This window comes from Dipodomys merriami, unplaced genomic scaffold (assembly GCF_024711535.1).
Source record: "Dipodomys merriami isolate MVZ:Mamm:240054 unplaced genomic scaffold, mDipMer1.0.p SCAF_28, whole genome shotgun sequence".
In the NCBI taxonomy this organism is placed as follows: domain Eukaryota; kingdom Metazoa; phylum Chordata; class Mammalia; order Rodentia; family Heteromyidae; genus Dipodomys; species Dipodomys merriami.
In genome coordinates this window covers 20,799,987-20,818,545 of record NW_027204270.1, presented here as the reverse complement: position 1 = coordinate 20,818,545, position 18,559 = coordinate 20,799,987, and the positions used below count along the sequence as shown (strand labels likewise).

The following is an 18,559-nucleotide window of genomic DNA, read 5'->3' as shown; positions in this document are numbered from 1 at the left end:
GTATTTGCTTTAGCTTTACCAAAAAAGCATCTTTCAATCTAGATTATGTAACTAAATAGAAGGACATGGGTGACAAAGTGAACCTGATTTCTGGCCATGGAAAGGGGGGCTTGGAATGTGGCTCAATGGTAGAATGCTTCCCTAGCATGCATGAAGCCCAGGGTTCGAATCCTCAGTACCACATACACAGAAAAGCCGGAAGTGGGGCTGGGAAGGTGGCTCAGTGGTAGAGTGCTTGCCTTGCATACATGAGGCCCTGGGTTCAATTCCTCAGCACCACATAAGCAGAAAAAGCTGGCAGTAGCACTTTGGCTCAAGTGGCAGAGTGCTAGCCTTGAGCTGAAGAGCTGAGGGACAGCACCCAAGCCCAGAGGTCAAGCTCCACGACCAAAAAAAAAAAAAAAAAAAAAGCCAGAAGTGGCACTGTGGCTTGAGTGGTAGAGTACTAGCCTTGAGCACAGAGAGACTCAAGGACAGTGTCCAAACCCTGAGTTTAAGTCCTAGAACTGGCACAAAACAAAAGAAAAAAAATAAGAGAGAAAGGTGGCTGTTGGTATTCGTATCTGCAGCCCTATGAGTGGAGCTTTTAGGTCCAGTAGCTTCAGCATAGATGTAGAGGAGAAAACATGCTAAGTCCTCACCCATCTACTGTGTGACTCTTCCTCTATAGAATGGGGATGAGGGCTCCCAGCGTGCTGCATTGGAGAAGGCCTGCTCTGAGCAGGATTCCCCTGCCCTCTTCATGCCAGGAAAGTAGCCCAGAAGTAGACTGCCCACAGGGAAAGGTGTGGCCTGGGGTGAAGCCTTTTTCTGTCTCACCCTCCCTCCCCCAGGTTGTCCCTGGTGACAGGCAGGAAAACCTGCCTTAAGTTCTGTGCACTCCATTGGTTCTGGGAGATAGGAGCCAGAGCCATGAACAAGATCTTCCCTCAGGTAGGAGCTGTCCTGGGGAGACAAACCTGCATTCAGTCCTACTTGCACCCTGGGATGCTGGGAGGGAAGAGGCAACCAGGAGAGTGAGAAGTTGCTGCTTAGACTGGCCTGAAGGACCGTCAGGTGCCAAGTGGACAGCAGAAAGAAGCACAGCACAGAAGCCACTCACTTCCCAGGCAAAGTGTAGGGATGTGAGGCAGGCAGGCAATATGAATGTGGGGTGCTTGGCATGCTGGGATGTGAGGGACCAATAAACTCAATGCTCTCAGAGACCCATTGTGAATACCCTGAAGTCTACAGCCCCTACCCTAGCTCTACTCCCTGGCTTGGTCTGGTCTCTCCCAAGCCCACCTTGGCTCTGCTGTCTTGGGCAGGGAGACGCAGAGGACAATGCTGCTGCCAGAACAAAAGCTGGCCCTCGAGGGGAAGGTAAGAATGGAGGGCTGGGCTAGATGCTGTGCATCCAAAGTGCTTCCTTAAGCCCATAGTTGGCTACAAATGCACGAAGAGTGTCCAGGGCTCCCACCGTCACTCTTGCTTCCCTCTTCTCTGTTAATGGTGTCAGCTTTCTAGCTTCCTGCTGTGCTGAGGTCACTTGCTTAATAGGATTGCTTATGCTCTCCATGCAAGAGCATTTATTGAGCTCCTACTGCATGCTGTGTACCTACCAGGTACTGCACTGTATACAGTTCACACCTATAACCTGAAGAAAAAGGGACCTTAGAGCTAAATTCCTGATTCAGAGAATGACCTAGACAATTTGCTTTACCTTCAGAGGGATAAAGTGAATGCCACACTTAGTATTTACATGTGTTACTGACTCCCTGTACAACTCTGACCATTTTTCTTCACCTTCATGGAATGAAGGAAATGGGTGAGAAGGAGGGAGAAGAGGAAGAGCATCTTCTATTCACCCTATCTTGGCCCATGTTTGGCAGGTGAGGAAGCAGACCTGAGAGGGACAGGACAATGAAAGCTATAAAGAGCCTGCCCAGGGGCTGGGAAGGTGGCTCAGAGGTAGAGCGCTTGCCTTGCATGCACGAGGCCCTGGGTTCGATTCCTCAGCACCACATAAGCAGAAAAAGCTGGAAGTGGCACTGTGGCTCATGTGGTAGAGCGCTAGCCTTGAGCTGAAGAGCTGAGGGACAGCGCTCAGGCCCAGAGTTCATCCTCCGGACAGCTCTTAGGGACTGGGAGGACATTAGCAAGACTGAGAAGTGGGAGAGGCTGGGTGTACATTCCAGCTGAGGTCCTTCTGGCTGCAAAATCCCAGAGCCTTCTTAGTGCCACATTGGTGGTAGTTTATTTCCAAGTCCTGGCTGGTAGAAGGGGTGGTAGTAGAACCAAGAACCTCCTCTTTTCTTCATCTTCAAGGGAAAGGACTACACCTCAAGCGTTTTGGTATGCATCTTCACCTGGGCGACAACCTCAGCTCTGCAGCTTCTCCTCCAAGTGACCCCACTTTGTGCCTGGCTTGTGCTGCACAAATATTTGAAGAGCAGCCACTTGGCTGGCCAGGACACCTGTCACAGCCTGCTTTACCTTGTCCCCCTGGTTACCTGAGTTTGCTAACAACTAGAGTTGGAAGGATTCCTGGTTTCAGATTTACACTGAACCTCCTGTGGCCTGCCAGCCCCTACTGTCTCCACCCCCCCCCCCCACAGTGCCCTCTTCATCCACTTCTGGGGAATGTCTGCGCTTCTCCCCTCTCATCTCCCCTACCTGTGGAAATCACAAGAGCTCCAGTGCTGCGATATGACCTTTCTAACACACACTCTCTCCTCTCTCTCTCTCTCTCTCTCTCTCTCTCTCTCTCTCTCTCTCTCTCTCTCTCTCTCTCTCTCTCTCTCTCTCTCTCTCTCTCTCTCTCCCCCTTTCTCTCTCCCCTCACCCACCCCTCTCTCTCATGGGCCAATCCTGGGGCTTGAACTCAGGGTCTGGGCACTATTCCTTAGCTTTTTCACTCAAGGATGATGCTCTACTACTTGAGCCACAGCCCCACCTCCAGATTTGGGGTGATTAATTGGAGACAAGAGTCCCTCAGACTTTCTTGTCAGGGCTGCCTTTGAACTAGGGAACTCCTTCCTGTCTCAGCCTCCTGAGTAGTTTCAATTACTGGTGTGGGCCACCAGTGCCGGGCTTATGAAGAAGGCCTAGGAGCCCTTTCCAGGGCCATCCCTGGAGGGGAATGGGCTGTATGCAGATAGCAGGGCAGGAAATCCTGGACCAGCCTGGCCATCCCTGCACCCCCATTTGTGTTTCCTCCTGTCCTCAGGCTACAGCCTCCTCTGCTGCTCTCGCCGTGAGGCCTGCCTCTCTGCCTTCCTGCTGCTCCTGCTGGCAACACTTGCAGCCCTTCTCGTCCTAGTCGTCATCCTTGGACTCCCATCCCGCACACCAGGTCAGAGTGGGCAAGAGAGGGCGACTCAGACCTGCTGAGGAGAGGGTGGAGGCACAGAGACAGGGAGCCCACACTCTGCTTGGCTCTATAAAGAGACCTGGATGATTCCTTATATTGAGTGTGGATAGACACACAGATTCCTGCCCACACCCTAGACAAATGCCTGAGCCTTTGTTTGTACATCTGTGACATGAGCTATTGAGACTAAGCCTGCTCTGATGTCACCTCCGGGGCCTTCCCAGGAAAACCGTCTCCCAGCCCCAGGCTGGCTCATCTGCCCAGTTTCCCTCTCATTCTTTGAGGCAGCCCTAGGGCGGTATTCCCCCCCACACACACACACACTGCTCAGTGGAGAACTGATAATGACTCCTGCACCTCTGGCAGAGGTGTTTGGGGGAATGGTAGAATAAGAATGTAGAAGATATATGCCCAGCCAGGTGCTGGTGTCTCATGCCTATAATCCTAGCTATTCAGGAGGTTGAGATCTGAGAATCTCCATTCAAAGCCAGTCCAGATAGGACTGAGACCATACATGAGACTCTTACCTCCAATGAACCCCCAGAAAACCAGAAGTGGTGCTGTGGTTCAGTGGTAGAATGCTAGCCTTGAGCAAAAGAGCATAGGGACAGTGTCCAAGCCTTGAGTTCAAGCCCCATGACACACACACACACACACACACACACACACACACACACACACATACATGTACACGCTCACACACACTCACAGACATAGATGTGCCCAGATGGACAAGATTATAACACGTGCTCTCTGAGATGGCCCAGACTCATTGATCCAACAGCTTGCCTGTGGCCAGAGGTCCACTTCAAGCCACATTATTGCCTAGAATATTGCCCTCAGCTCCTGCTCCGCACATTGAGTTCACCACCTATCCATAGGGAAGCTCTCACCGAACCCCTCTTCCTCAGCAGTCCCCATCCCAGGGGTTCACTACAATCCCCACGTTGCAGACAAAGAACCTGAGACTCAGAGAGGTTATATCACCTGCCCAAGGCCATACAGTTGCAAATGCAGAGGCTGCCACTGAGCCCAGAGCCTCCCTACTACCCCAGTTCAGGGCGGGCCTCAGGTGGGAGAACCCGTCCAGGTGTTGTCCGTTGGTCCTCAGGCGCCTCCTCTGCCCATGCAGGGGCCCAGCTCTGTGTGACACCAGCCAACAGGACAGGCTTCTTGTGCCATGACAGGAGGAGCTGCATCCCTGCCCACGGCGTGTGTGACGGCGTCCGCACGTGCCCGCATGGCGAGGATGAGGACGAGAGCTTGTGCCGTGAGTAGCTCGTCATTGGTACTTAGGCTCTGTGTGGCCCTCCCAGGGCTGATTCCATTCCCCCTGAAGCACTACTGAAGCCCTGCCCTCCAGAGCATGCCAGGCCCACACAGCCCCACTGCCCCCAGACAGCCATGTTAAAGGGTGCTTCACTATGCATCTGCACCCCTGAGCATCAGTGTTCATCCTTTAGCCTTCTCTGACTCCCATATGCCTCCCACAGCCCTTGTGCCTCCCTATATGCCCTAATCACACTGTTGTTACATCTGCAACTCTCAACAGGCTGTGAACTTCTCTGGGATAGCGCTGGTCTGCTTGATCATGATGCCCTAGTATACAGGAGTTATTCTGAATGAATAGATGAATAAATGAATGAATGAGTGAATGAATGAATGTATGATTCAGTGTCTGGATCTACAGCTAGGAGAGAGGTGCGTGAGTTGGGAAGAACAGCAGCCGAGCCAGAAGTGTTGGTTCATACCTATAATCCCAGCAATTGAGAGGAAGAGATAGGAGGATTAGTTTGAGGCCAGCCTGGACTACATACTAAGTTTGAGGCCAGTCTGAGTTACATAGTGAGGTACTTTCTCCAGAAACCAAGGACTATGGGTAATAGCTCAGTTGTAGAGTGCTGGCCTAGCACACTCAAGGTGCAGGGTTTGATCCCCCACATTGCGGGGCAGGAGAAGACTCTGAGGAGTCATCTAGTCTCCTACCCCAACTCCTGCTCAGTCTCCTCTGTAGCAAGACCCAGAGGCCAACTCGCTGCTGCTTGCATGTTTCTGGAATGAGGAGCTCACTCCCTGAGGTAGCTGCTCCTAGTTCTGGGGTAGATTTTCCTCAGGGGGTTTCTTTGTTCTGAGCTTAGAGCTGCCTCCAGAGCCCCCTCCACCCCTGCTCCCATAGATCCCATTTAACCTCTCCCCAAGATAGTAGGAGGTGCTGTCTTGCCCTATGAGTATCTCCTTCTCCAGACCATGCCTTGAACCCCAGAGTCTCCAGCACCTCCCATGACTCAGTTCTTGGCCCCTCAGTACACTACAGAATACATTCTACCTGCCTGCATCCTTCTCCTTGCACACACCCCTGCAGTAACCATAATGTCTCTAGTGGAATCTGGCCAGACCAAAGAATGAAGGCTGGTTCTTTCCTGTTTTGTATCTGAGACAATGTGGCTGAGTTTGCGTGAATCTGGGCAGCCCTGGCCTACACCTGCCTAACACAAAATCTGCATCCTTAGCCAAAGCCTAGCTCTACAGTGTCTCATTTCTCCTTGCTACACACACCCCAGTTGGAGGAGGCTTTCCTTGAGGTGGCATAGTTTTGTGGGGGTGCTAAGGAGATCTTTCTAGAGGGAAGAATAGTGCTAGCACTGATGTGGGGTAGGGAATGAGAATGAGGACAAGACAGTGGCTTTGGGGGACCACCTGCTGGTGGGGAGCAGGCATACTCCTCTCCCTTGGGCTGACCTCCTCCCCAGGAAAACTCCTGGTGCTCTTTCTGGGTTGGGTGGAAGGCAACCGGGTGCCAGGATCCATCCATCTTCACATGGTCCTGGAGCAGCCATGGACTTCAATGTGGACTTCATCCTGACTCATCTGTCCCCTTGCAGAAGATGTGCCCCAGAGCCTCCCCAGCTTCCTCGTGGCCCACTGTGGAAACCCGGCCTCCTGGATCTACTCAGACCAGAAGTGTGACGGAATCAACAACTGTGGGGACTGTTCGGATGAACTCAGCCCAGGTGGAGGTCTAGGCACAGGCTGGGCCAGAACAGTGGCCAGACAGTGGCCAGAGGGTAGAGGCTGTCAAGGGCACCTCTGAGGTTCCCCATATCCTCTTTGACTCCTAGGTATGCTCGTGGGTGTACATCTCCCAATGGGGTATCCAGTAGCCCTCTCGTGGCTCTCTCTAGAGGTTCATTCTTCAGGAGGGGAGTATTGGAATGCTGGGGACCAGGGCACAGGGCAAAGGACAGAGCTGAAGCACCCTTAGGGAGTCCTAGGGGTGGGCATGGATGGAATCAGGGTGAGGCAGAAGGAAGAGCTAGATGATGGGGAAAATAGTATACACCCATTAGTATCAGAATTGCCTGTCTTTCTTTCCTTAACAACCTTCAACGATGAGAAACAGAAGCTTAGACAGGGTGTTGGAGGCACAGTCTCAGTTCTGTCTGCTGCATTCAAACTCAGTCAACCCACACCTGACAGGGCAGGCCTGGCTCTGGAGAGCTGTGGCAGGTTTCACAGCAAAGGAATACCCTCATGTATGAAGCAGTCCAGACAAGCAACTGTTCCCATGCTGACTTTTCTCTCTCTAGTGACTTCATGCCCACTCTGTGGCCCTGGGTGGTGGCGTTGCTCTTCGACAGTCTTCAGGTACTGCAGCTGCATTCCAAAGAACCTGTGCCGGGACCACGTGCAACACTGCTCAGACTGGTCTGATGAGTTCTCCTGTCCTGGACCTGAATAGGGCCCCCAGGCAGGGGTGACTGGCTGGTTGGAATGGTACTGATAACCCTTCTCATAAACATCAAGTCCTAGACCATGAGGGTAGGAAGGAACCTTTAAATCAACCCCCCACCCCACCCCCCAAGATCTTCTGATTAGGAATTTCTTCTTCTACTTTCAAGTTGCTCTGACTCCGTTTGGAGGGCTCCAGTGCCAGGGAGCCATCTACCATGTTGCCCAGCTTCTAACAAAGAGGTGAAGAAGCTGCTCTAGGATTATAGGTCTATCTCTGGGTCCTTACAGAGGAAATAAATTCTCCTGCTCCAAGACAGGCTCTTGTATCATTTTTTTTTTCCAGTCCTGGAGCTTGAACTCAGACTTGGGCACTATCCCTAAGCTGCTTCTGTTTAAGGCTAGCACTCTACCACTAAGCCACATTCTCAGCCTCCCTGGATCATATCTTGTTGACCCTTGAGAGAAGATATGTCTGGCCTTAAGTGCCAAGATGAGGAGTTCAGTTCCACAGGTATCACTTAAGGTCACATACGAATTTTCCTGTCCCTTTGGTTAATTAAGGTAGATAGTTTGGGGTTTGGAGCAGCCTTTGAAGGCTGGATGGACTGATCACATGAGCCTACAAAGGAGGCAGGGTGAGGGTCATCCTCCCAGAAGGAAGCATGCCAGGAGGCTTGGGCTGGAGAATAGAAGATCTGGAGAAAGGACGGCTTGAGGGACCTCTTTCCCGCTCTGTCCATCCCCACCCACCACAGCCCTTTCTCTTACGTCTAGCCACCAGCTGGACAGCCCAGGGTTTTTGAAAAGGAGGTTTTATTTTGATCCTGGAGCTGGAATGAGCCATCTCCCTACATAGCTTCCTAGCTTTTCAGCATCCAGCCAGGCAAGGATGGGTGGTCCCATCAGACAGATGAGGAAACTGAGACCCAGAGGAAAAATGACTTACCTAAGATCTCCAACAAAGTCAACTGCTGGAATTGGGACTCAAACACAGTTTATGGCAGCAGCCCAACCCCAAAGTCCTCCTAGTTACCGATGTGACCATTATCATGGTTGGGAAGAGTCTCTGTGGGATATTAAAGAGGGAGCTTGAGAGGCACAAGATGCCCCACCTTTATCGTGAGAGTCATGGAATCTAGTCAAAGTAGAAAACTCCTGTTGAAAAATACAACTCTATCAGCTATACAGTCAATACACTTGGTTTTATACATCAATCTCTTGTTGACTTGGAAATGGTGAGCACTGGGTCATTTGGTGCCTCATTCCTTCATTCACTCATCAGTCTCTGTACCAAGCCATAAGCTGGGCGCCAGAGCCGGAGTGGCAAAGCATGGATCCTGGCACATGAGGAATGAGGGGACTAATGAAGGCCACACCTCACAGCACTGAGGGACCAGTGGGACAGCAGGAAATGCTGGGCCCTAAAGAGACAGCATTGGAGGACCAGCTCCTGAACAGGTGTCTCTGGAATCTGGCCTGAGGATGGTCAGCCCCTTCTGCTAAGATTCTTTATAAACGCAGCCCAAGCAGGAGCGGTGGGGCCTCTGGCTCCATAGAGATGGAGCCTCCACATGGTATGGCTTAGTCAGGAGACAGCCAAGAGGCTACAGTGGCCCAAACATAGAGCAGGGAAAGGAGACGGGAAGAGAAGGGAGAGAGGAGATAGGGGCTGGATCCTAGTGGATACAGCAGGTTACACTTCACCCCAAGGAAGTGAGATGTCCTGGGGGTTGGGGGGGAATGTAGCAGGGAAGCGTCTATTTTTAGAGTGCCTGTTGCTTGGAGAGGTGAAGCAGCTTCATGGATATGTGACTGATGGAGGCCAGAGCCTGGTGTGTGGATTGGACAGCGAACTATGTTCACGGTTCTAGGCCATCTCTGCAGGTCTGGGAAGGCCTGCGAGCAGAGGTGATGCCTTGGCAGATCCGAGAAGACTGAGGCATTTGGGAAACAGGGAAAGGCATGGCTGAATCCTGGGTCGCAGTGGGATACCAGGTTGGGGGGGGGTGGTGGCATTGGAGAGACACATCTGATGTCTCCTTGGGGAGGAGGGTTGCGATGAAGGCTCAGGAATAAAGATCCAGCAGCACTAGGCAATCTTGCAAGCTTACTGAGTGGGAAGAATAAGATCTGGAATGTGAAAGCCTGCTTCACGCAGAGGAAATGGCGCCCGGCATGGGACAAGTGGCTGTGTGTTAGTGAAGGAAGGGAAAGACTAGGTCTAAGTAAATCATTTTGTTTTCACAGCCATCCTGATGCTTAGGTGATGGGGGCTGTCCACCCTCTTCCAAGGCCATGGTTTGGGGGCATTAAGCCATGCCATCTTGACATTTGGAGTCTACCTGGCCTTCTAACAAAGACTCCCAATTCAATCTTTCAAAATGCAGCTTCTCTGTTTTCTCCTGACTGGATTTTGTATCTGATTTACCTGACAACATTAGCAGCCTGTGAATGTTCAGGAAGCATTTAGTTCATGTCAGGCACTGTGGCAAGCCTTTGTCTGATCTCTGCAGCAGGATCACTTTTTCTGATCCTTACAACTGCTCTGGGAACCTGGTTTAGTAATCTGTGCATTCCACAGGCAGAGAGAAAGAGAATAAGCTAGAGGTGGGGGTGGAGGAGAGGCGTGCTCAAGATCACACAGCTTTTTTTTTTTCCTTTTGTGTAGTTCTGGAGCTTGAACTCAGGGCCTTGGCACTGTCCTTGAACTTTTGTGCTTAAGGTTAGAGCTCTACCACTTGAACTACAGCTGCACTTCTGGCTTTTTTTTGGGTGCCGGTCCTGGGGCTTGAATTCAGGGCTTGGGCCTTGTCCCTGTGCTTTATGAGTTCAAGGCTAGCGTTCTACCACTTGAGCCACAGCTCCACTTTTGGCTTTGGGGGTAGGTAATTGGAGATAAGAGTTTCGTGGATTTTCTTGTCCAGGCTGGCTTTGAACATGGTCCTCAGATGTCAGCCTCCTGAGTAGCAAGGATTATAAGTGTGAACCACTGGCACCAGCCATACAGCTTTTAAGATATAGAGCCAGGAACTAAACTTTGGTAGTCCCAAGTCTGGCTCACCACAACCCTCCTGATGTCTCTCCCTCTTTCTCAGCTAGGTATCTTTAGGTGGAAAGCTGGAGCTCAGGCAGAAGCCACAGCCTAGAAGCAGGGATTGGCTGGTGTTGGCACAAGTGGCATTTATTCTTTTCTTTCTCTTTCTCCCCCCCCCTTTTCCCTCCCTCCCTTCCTCCTTCCTTCCTTCCTTCCTTCCTTCCTTCCTTCCTTCCTTCCTTCCTTCCTTCCTTCCTTCCTTCCTTCCTTCCTTCCTTCCTTCCTTCTTTCCTGCATGCTTGCTTTTTGTTGGTTGTGGGGCTTGAACTCAGGGCCTGGGCCCTGTCCCTGAGCTTTTTTGATCAAGGCTACTCTACTACTTTGAACCACAGAGCCACTTTAGGTTTTCCGGTGGTTAATTGAAGATAAGAATGTCCTGCCTGGGCTAGCTTTGAACCACAATCCTCTCAGATCTCAGCCACCCAAGTGGCTAGGGTTGCAGGCAGGGGCTACCAGCATCTGGCTGCATTTATTCTTCTTGTCTTGTTTATTGGCTCTTACTTTCAGAAATGAGCAGGTATCATAGCTTCTTCCCAAACAGATTTCCCAGGAAGATGCAGGGCCTAGGAGGCTAGGCAGGCCCTCCCCTGGTGCCCAGCCGCAGAGCAGCAGCCGGGAGACAACCCAGAAGCTTGTGTCAATATTTGTCCTCTCCCAGCCTCCCTGGCCCCAGCTCCAAGATCAGGGCTCTAAGTACAACAGGTTCTTTACTGTGCAAACACGCAGGGATAGATTAATGGAATTTAAAGTGGCTCAGGCTTGGCCCCAGGGTTTGGATGGGAAAGCTGGTCTGGTTTAACTGTCTGCCATCACTGTTTGCCAGGGGCTCTCCTTTCATCCTTAGACTCACAGAATCACAGACATTAGCTCTGGCAGAGACCCCAGAGCTCAGCCAGGCTTATGACTGAAGAGGAGAGGAAAGACAGGAAAGAGACCAGCTCAACGCCTCACAGAGACTCTGATTCTCAAAGCCATCCTACTCCAAGCAGAAATAACATCTTTGAGTTCTTACACACACACACACACACACACACACACACACACACAAATGTATTTAAACAGTAGTTCTCATCCTTCTAGGTAATACATCTAAGACTTCTATAATTCCCAGTAGATGGACAATAATATCAAACTCTATAATACTAAGCCCCTCCCCTACACATACCTGTGATAAAGTTTAACTTATAAATCCAATACAGAGATGAACAATAATGTACTGTAATGATAGTACCAACATCAACCACCACATAACTACTTTAAGGCTGTTTGTTTCCTTGTTTATTTGTTGTATCACTGGAGATTGAATTTAGGGTTCCATGCTCCAACTTAGCTTTTACAATTCAAGACTGATGCTATAGGGCTGGGAAGGTGGCTCAGTGGTAGAGCGCTTGCCTTGCATGCATGAGGCCCTGGGTTCGATTCCTCAGCACCACCACATAAGCAAAAAGAAAAAAGCCGGAAGTGGCACTGTGGCTCAAGTGGTAGAGTGCTAGCCTTGAGCTGAAGAGCTGAGGGACAGCGCCCAGGCCCAGAGTTCAGGCCCCACGACCGGACCCAAAGGAAAAAAAAAAAAAAAGACTGATGCTATACCATTTGGCTTTTTTCTACTTCTGGCTTTTTCTGATGAATTGAAGATAAGAGTCTGTTGGATTTATCTGCTTTGTGTACCTTTGAATCTCAGTCCTTAATCTCAGCTTCCTGAGTAGCTGGGATTACAAGTACCTGGCTGGGTTTTTGTTTTGTTTTTGTTTTGTTTTGTTTTTGTCTTACCCCCACCCCTACCCCCCTCTACCCACCGTCCTAGGGCTTGAACTCAGGGTCTGGGTGTGATCCCTGAGCTGTTTCTACTAAAGACTAGCACTCTACCACTTGAGTCACAGTGCCACTTCTGGACTTTTCTATTTTTTTGTTTTTTTTTTTTTGGGTCTGGTTGTGGGGCCTGAACCCTGGGCCTGGGCGCTGTCTCTCAGCTCCTCAGCTCAAGGCTAGCACTCTACCACTTGAGCCACAGCACCACTTCCGTTTTTTTTCTTTATGCTTATGTGGTGCTGAGGAATCGAACCCAGGGCCTCAGGCATGCAAGGCAAGTGCTCTACCACTGAGCCACCTTCCCAGCCCTTGGCCTTTTCTGAGTAGTTTATTGGAGATAAGAGTCTCATGAGCTTTCCTGCCCAAGCTGGCTTTGAACTGCAATCTTGAGATCTCAGCCTCTTGAGTAGCTAGGATTACAAGTATGAGCCAGCGGTACCCAGCTTGACAGTCTGTTTTTTGAGATAAGGTTTTGCTTAGGCATCCCAGGTTGACCTTGCACTTGAAATCTTCCTTGTCGGCCTCTGATGCTAGTATTACAGATCAAGTTAATTGACAGTGTTGTCAACTGTTTCCTTGATGGTTTTCTGACTACTTGTTCAATGACTTTTTGACAACCAAAATTCTGTATTTGTCTATTTTTCCTCGTAAGTTTATCACTTTTGCTTCATCCACTGTAAAGCTCTGTATTTAGTGCATAAGCTTTTAGGATTGTTAATCCTCTTGATTCATTGACCTATTTCTCATTGCTAATTGGTCTTTATTCCTCAGATATTCCTTGCTCTGAAATCTACTTGTCTGATACTAATTTAGCCAAACTAGTAGTTGTCTACTCAGTGTATCTTTCCCATCTTTTACTTTTAACATATTTGTGTCTTTATAGGATGTCTCTTTTAGTCAGTATATACTTAGGTCTGACCTGGATGACTATCTATTTAATGCTCCCTCTTGTAAGGATGACAGGCACATGTTACCACATCCAGTTTCTTCTGTTGAGATGAAGTTTTGTGGACTTTTCTGTCTGGGCTGGCCTGGAACCTTAATCCTCCCATTCTTAGACTCCTAACAAAGCTAGGATAACAAGCATGTGCCACTGCACTTAGCTATGGGCTGAGAAGGGGTCTCTCAAATGTTCTTCTCTATCTGGGCTTCAAACACAATGCTCACAGTCTCTGCCTTCCAACTAGCTAGGATTACAGGCATGAGCCAGTAATGCCTAGCTAAGTCTTACCTTTTTTTTTTTTTTTTTTTTTTGTCAGTCATGGGGCCTGAACTCTGGGCCTGGACACTGTCCCTCAGCAATTCAGCTCAAGGCTAGCATTCTACCACTTGAGCCACAGCGCCACTTCCGGCTTTTTCTGCTTATATGGTGCTGAGGAATTGAACCCAGGGCCTCCGTATGTTAGGCAAGCGCTCTACCACTGAGCCACCTCACAATTTCTTCTGGTTTTTAATTAAGTCATTTAGTCCATATGAATTACACTTAGTGAGATTATTGTTATGGTTTAAATTATCTGGCTATTATTTTCTCCCCATCTGTTCTTCATTCTTTTTCTTTATGATTTCTTTTGGGTTAATTAGATATTTTAAATTTTATTTTTATCTCTTTGGTTGGCTAATAAACTGAAAGTATTTTAGTTTTTTTTTTTTTTTTTTACCGGTCGTGGGGTCTGAACTCTGGGCTTGGGCACTGTCCCTCAGCTCTTCAGCTCAAGGCTAGTGCTCTACCACTTTGAACCACAGCGCCACTTCCGGCTTTTTTCTTATGTGGTGCTGAGGAATCGAACCCAGGGCCTCAGGCATGCAAGGCAAGCGCTCTACCACTGAGCCACCTTCCCAGCCCCTAGTTATTGTTTTAGGATTTACAGTGAACATCTTTATCAGAGTCTGCCCTCTTCACTTCTATATTTTCCATCTAACCTCATGTAATTGTTGTCATGAAGTTCATAACACATTGCTGCTATTCTTAAACAATCAAGCATTTTTTTGTGTGTGGTGGTAAAGGGGTTTGAACTTAGGGCCTCATACTGGCTAGTCAGGTGCTCTACCACTTGACCCACACCCCAGCAATTTTGGCTTCAGTCCTTCCTTCCCTTTCCTTTCCTTCTTCTCTCCTTCCATCTGTCTCTTTGTTTATTATTAACATCAATTTTTTTTTTCAAATAGAGTGTCTCTCACGATTTTGCCTGGGCGAGGCTGTTTATGGTTCCTGCATAGCTGTGATGACAGGAACACAACACCATGCCCAGCTATTTCTTTTTAGAAATATGAAAAAATGAAATTTTTGCCCGGGCAGGCTTTCCTACTCTTAAGATAGAGCAGAAGAGGAATGGAGATTGGGGTTGGAGATGAAACCAGAAGCATGCTGAATATAAACAGGTTCCATTGTAACCTTTGGGGATCTTCTGGAACCCACTAAACCAAACCCTAATAACTTTCTTCTTAAGAGTTATCTTAGCTGGGCGCTGGTGAGTCACACTGTAATCCTAGCTAATCAGGAAGTTGAGACCTGAGGATTCTATTTGAAGCCAGCCCTGGAAGGAAAGTCCATAAGACTTTTGTCTCCAATTAACCTCCAGAAAACTGGAAGTGGTGCTGTGGCTCAAAGTAGTAGAGCGCTGGCCTGGAGTGAAAAAAGCTCAGGGACAACATTCATGCTCTAGATCATGACTGACAAAAAAGAAAGAAAGAAAAAAGAGAGAAAGTTAGTTTAACAAAATAGCAAGTATTATAACTCCTAAGGAGAGTTCGTTTTCACAATCATGTTCTCTCTCTTCTTGTCTCCTAGTTTCTTTTTTTCCTTTTTGCCAGTCCTGGGGCTTGAACTCATGGAGGGAATTGCGGGGAGGTACGGGGGGAGGACTGTCCCTGAGCCTCTTTGTGCTCTACCACTTGAGCTACCACTTCCAGCTTTTTCTGAGTAGTTTTTACTGGAGATAAGAATCTCACAGACTTTTCCAGCCCAGGCTGGCTTTGAACCATGATCCTCACAATGCAGCCTCCTGTGTAGCTAGGAGTACAGGCGTGAGCCACTAAGCCACTGGTGCCCAGCTTGGTTTCCTTTTTTTTTTTTTAAAATCATTTCTTCTCAGTTGCTTACTACTGCTTACTACTGTTTCTCTTTAAATATTGGAATTGCCTTAGCTACCTGCTTGCCCCCATCAATCTAACCTTGGAGAAAATTCTTTTCTTTTTGAGAATGTAGTGATGACTGTAGGGTCTCTCCTCAGGATGGGGAGAAACTTAAATCCCAACACACATTTTGCATACCTATTTTTCCTGCATGATTTTATTCTCACCCCTGGCTTCTTTCCAAATCTCTCTGTTGGTCTCATAGCTCTCTTGACTAATAAATCAATAGCCAACACTATCCTTTCTGTCCCAGCACTCAGCTCCTGAGCAGCAATATGTGTGTTTATTATGGCTCTCCATCATGAGCAGAGGCTGCCTGGTAACAGGTGTACCACAATATGTGCTGATTACATCTCACTTCCATCTCCTGCTCTGTATCTGTATTCCTTAACTCATGTCTCATCTGGGTCCTCAATAGCCCTACTCACCAGTCTTGCTTCAGCGGCACCTTTCTGCAACACAGGTCCCTGAATCCCTGAATTCCATGCATAGATCCCTATTGTTTCTAGGATAAAGGCCTTTGCTTGAGAGTAATCCTTACTGGTGTCTCTACCTCCATCACTCAACTCTAACACCTATGGGCTCCAGATACCCAGAAATTCTGTGAGATTCGCATGTGAAAATGCTGTCACTCTTTTCCACACTCTCTAGATTTGGAAGGTCTGGCCCCTCTTCTGGATTTGCTAGCACACAATTATCCTTCAAACCTATTATCTCTCAAGAAATATTTCCTGCCTTGTAGCTCCTTGCTTCACATGCTAGCCAAGAGCTCTACATCTCCAGCTCCAATAGTTAATTTTCAAATAAATGGCTTTTAAAAAAAAACCAAAGCATAAAAAGGCCAAATACAAGCTTAAAAAAAACTCTGGTAAAAACGGGTAGGGTGCTGGGAAGGTGGCTCAGTGGTAGAGTGCTTGCCTTGCATGTATGAGGCTCTGGGTTCGATTCCGCAGTACCACATAAGCAGAAAAAGCCAGAAGTGGCACTGTGGCTCAAGTGGTAGAGTGCTAGCCTTGAGGTGAAGAGCTAAGAGACAGTGCCCGGGCCCAGAGTTCAGGACCCATGACTGACAAAAAAACAAACAAACAAAGAGTTTAAACATTTAAAAAAAAACAGGTAGGTTCTAAAAATTTTCCATTTTAATACTCAGATGACTCTTGGGCAGAATTCCATCTGTAGATCATCCTTATGAAAAACAATGATCTATCCATTCTTGCAAATATTTTATTACTTAGGTAGGCAACAACGTTTTCAAGATATATGAGAAGCCAGGCATGGTAGAACATCCCTGTAATCCTAGCATGTGAAAGACTGAGGCAGAAAGATTTTGAGTTTGAGGCTTGGGGTATGTAGTATAAGATTTCATTTTAAAAAAAGAAGTATGAGGATCAGAAGAATTAAGTCATTTGTCCAAAGTTCATAATGAGTCAACCAATTTCTTCTAAGGAAATAGGAGAAATTCTAATTTAAAAAATTGCTTATCCTAAGGGTTGTAGAGGTAACTCAGTAGCAGAGTGCTTGCCTACAAGAAGTGCTTGTACAAGGAAGGGAAAAAGTTACCCTTAAACACACATAAAAATTACCCATAATCTCAATTGCTAAACAAAGCTTAGCAAAAGACCCTAAAAACCGTTAGAATCAAAACAAGAAATAGTATTTTAAGAGATCACCAATTAAAAAAATCAGAATCTTGAAGAGATTAAAGAACATGTATCTTGCTTTCAAAATTCGTTGTTTACAAAAGCAAAGTAATCATTAGTTGCTCTGAGGGGTAAGTGTGAAAGGAAGATTTGCCTCCCATCTGATCATGCAGGAGGGATCTCTGGGGAGTAATTTCACATATGACTTTGTGATGAAGCACTGAAGAGAGACACCATTGCATATGTGTGAGGGGGCAGACAATCAAGTTCAAGTTTCACTTGAAATGCATGCCAAGTTTGAAGTGAATATGGCTATGCAGTTTTGCTAGGAATTTGGCAAGGTGTGCGAAATGACATTTTGAAGTTTTGCTCTAACAAAGAAAAAAAACCCATCTGAACTGTGTTAGTGAACTTCACGTTGCTTTGATACAATAAGATACAGCAAAAGCAGAAAAGACCTAATTTAGCTTCTTGTTTCAGTTCATGATCTCTTGGCTCTGTTGTTTCTAGGGCTGTGGTTAAGGCCAAACCTCACCATTGCATGGAGCTCATCTCATGGTAGCAACAAAGCAAAAGGAGAGATTTTGGAAAAGTATAATTAAGTCCACACATCCGTTAGTCAGGTTGTTGTGACAAAATACTTGAGATAAACCAACTTAAAAGAAGTTGGTTTTGGCTCACTGTTCAGAGGTTTCACTCTGTGTGTTTAGTGTGGTTCCTATTGGGCCTAAGGTAAGACAAGTTTATAAAAGCAGCCAAAATGTGGTAGAAGAAAGCTTTACTCAGTTCCTGGTGGCCAAAACAGAGTTAACTTGCTTTTGTCAGAAAAACATTAAAGCCGAGAGCTGTTGGCTCATGCCTGTAAACCCTAGCTACTCAGGAGACTGAGATCTGAAGATCATGGTACAAAGCCAGCCCAGAAGGTAAGTCTGTGACACTCATCTCCAATACGCTACTCAGAAAAAGCCAGAACTAGTGCTATGGCTCAAGTGGTAGAGCATTAGCTTTGAGCAAAAGAAGCTCAGAGACAGTGCCCAGGCCAAGTTCAAGCTTTAGGACCAGTTAAAAAAAAAAGAAAAAAAAACCCCAAAACATTAAGCTAAGAATTCAAAAATGGACTAATTCATCAATGAGGTCAGAGCCCTCATGATCTAATCAATTAAAGTCCCCACCTTTGAACACTGGGATGATGAAGCTTTCAACAAGCCCAAGTTTCTGGGGGACATGTAGGATCAATTGGTTGAAATGTATTATAAATGTATGGAAATTTAACAATGAAATCTTTCTCTGTATATCTAATGTAAGCTAGTAAAATATTATATAAAAAAATCAAACTGCACCTGGAGTTAAGGCCTTGTGCCTGTAATTACTTGTCAAGTTGAGATTTGAGAGTTCTACTTCAAAAGCCAGCTTGGACAGACAAATTCTAGAGACTATTATCTCTAATTAACCAGCAAAAAGCCAGAAATAGAAATGTGGGCTCAAGTGGTAAAATGCCAAAGTTAAGCAGAAAAACCCAAGCAAGAGCTTGAGACCCTGAGTTCAAACCCAAGTACCTGCATTACATCAGGCTGGCACAGGTCTATAATCCTAGCTCTGGGAAGAGGAGGCCAACGTTGAGGCCAGTCTATGCTACCCAGTGAGACCCTATCTCAAAGAAGCAAAAAGCCCCATAGATCCAAACCATAATATACACTGCATTTATCTTTTTCATGTTATAAATGTCAGAAATCAGAGCTTTTGACATGATCCCAGATAATAGGCCATCTTTACAAAGCTAACGCTGTGTACCCCAGAACA

At 47.4% G+C, this 18,559-nt stretch overlaps 1 protein-coding gene across 2 annotated transcripts; it reads left to right on the top strand.

Annotated features, from left to right (window-relative positions):
* The first annotated feature begins 853 nt into the window (after positions 1–853).
* On the top strand, positions 854–7,396 carry LOC138838024 (low-density lipoprotein receptor class A domain-containing protein 1-like). 2 transcript variants are annotated; one of them, XM_070037027.1, is made up of 7 exons: positions 854–933; positions 1,308–1,362; positions 2,308–2,334; positions 3,209–3,334; positions 4,485–4,622; positions 6,235–6,363; positions 6,940–7,396. In XM_070037027.1, the coding sequence occupies exons 1-7, from the start codon at positions 913–915 to the stop codon at positions 7,089–7,091; spliced, it is 648 nt and encodes a 215-aa protein (XP_069893128.1). In that variant the 5' UTR covers positions 854–912; the 3' UTR covers positions 7,092–7,396. The 2 variants fall into 2 exon arrangements, with proteins under 2 accessions (XP_069893128.1, XP_069893129.1); XM_070037028.1 differs by lacking the exon at positions 2,308–2,334.
* Positions 7,397–18,559: the final 11,163 nt, after the last annotated feature.

Bases quoted from the DNA above. Each gene is read 5' to 3' on its own strand.
- LOC138838024 (XM_070037027.1), top strand. From the start codon at position 913: ATGAACAAGATCTTCCCTCAG. The intron at 934-1,307 runs GTAGGAGCTGTC...TGTCTTGGGCAG, and splicing joins TGAACAAGATCTTCCCTCAG to GGAGACGCAGAGGACAATGC. The intron at 2,335-3,208 runs GTATGCATCTTC...TCCTGTCCTCAG, and splicing joins ACTACACCTCAAGCGTTTTG to GCTACAGCCTCCTCTGCTGC.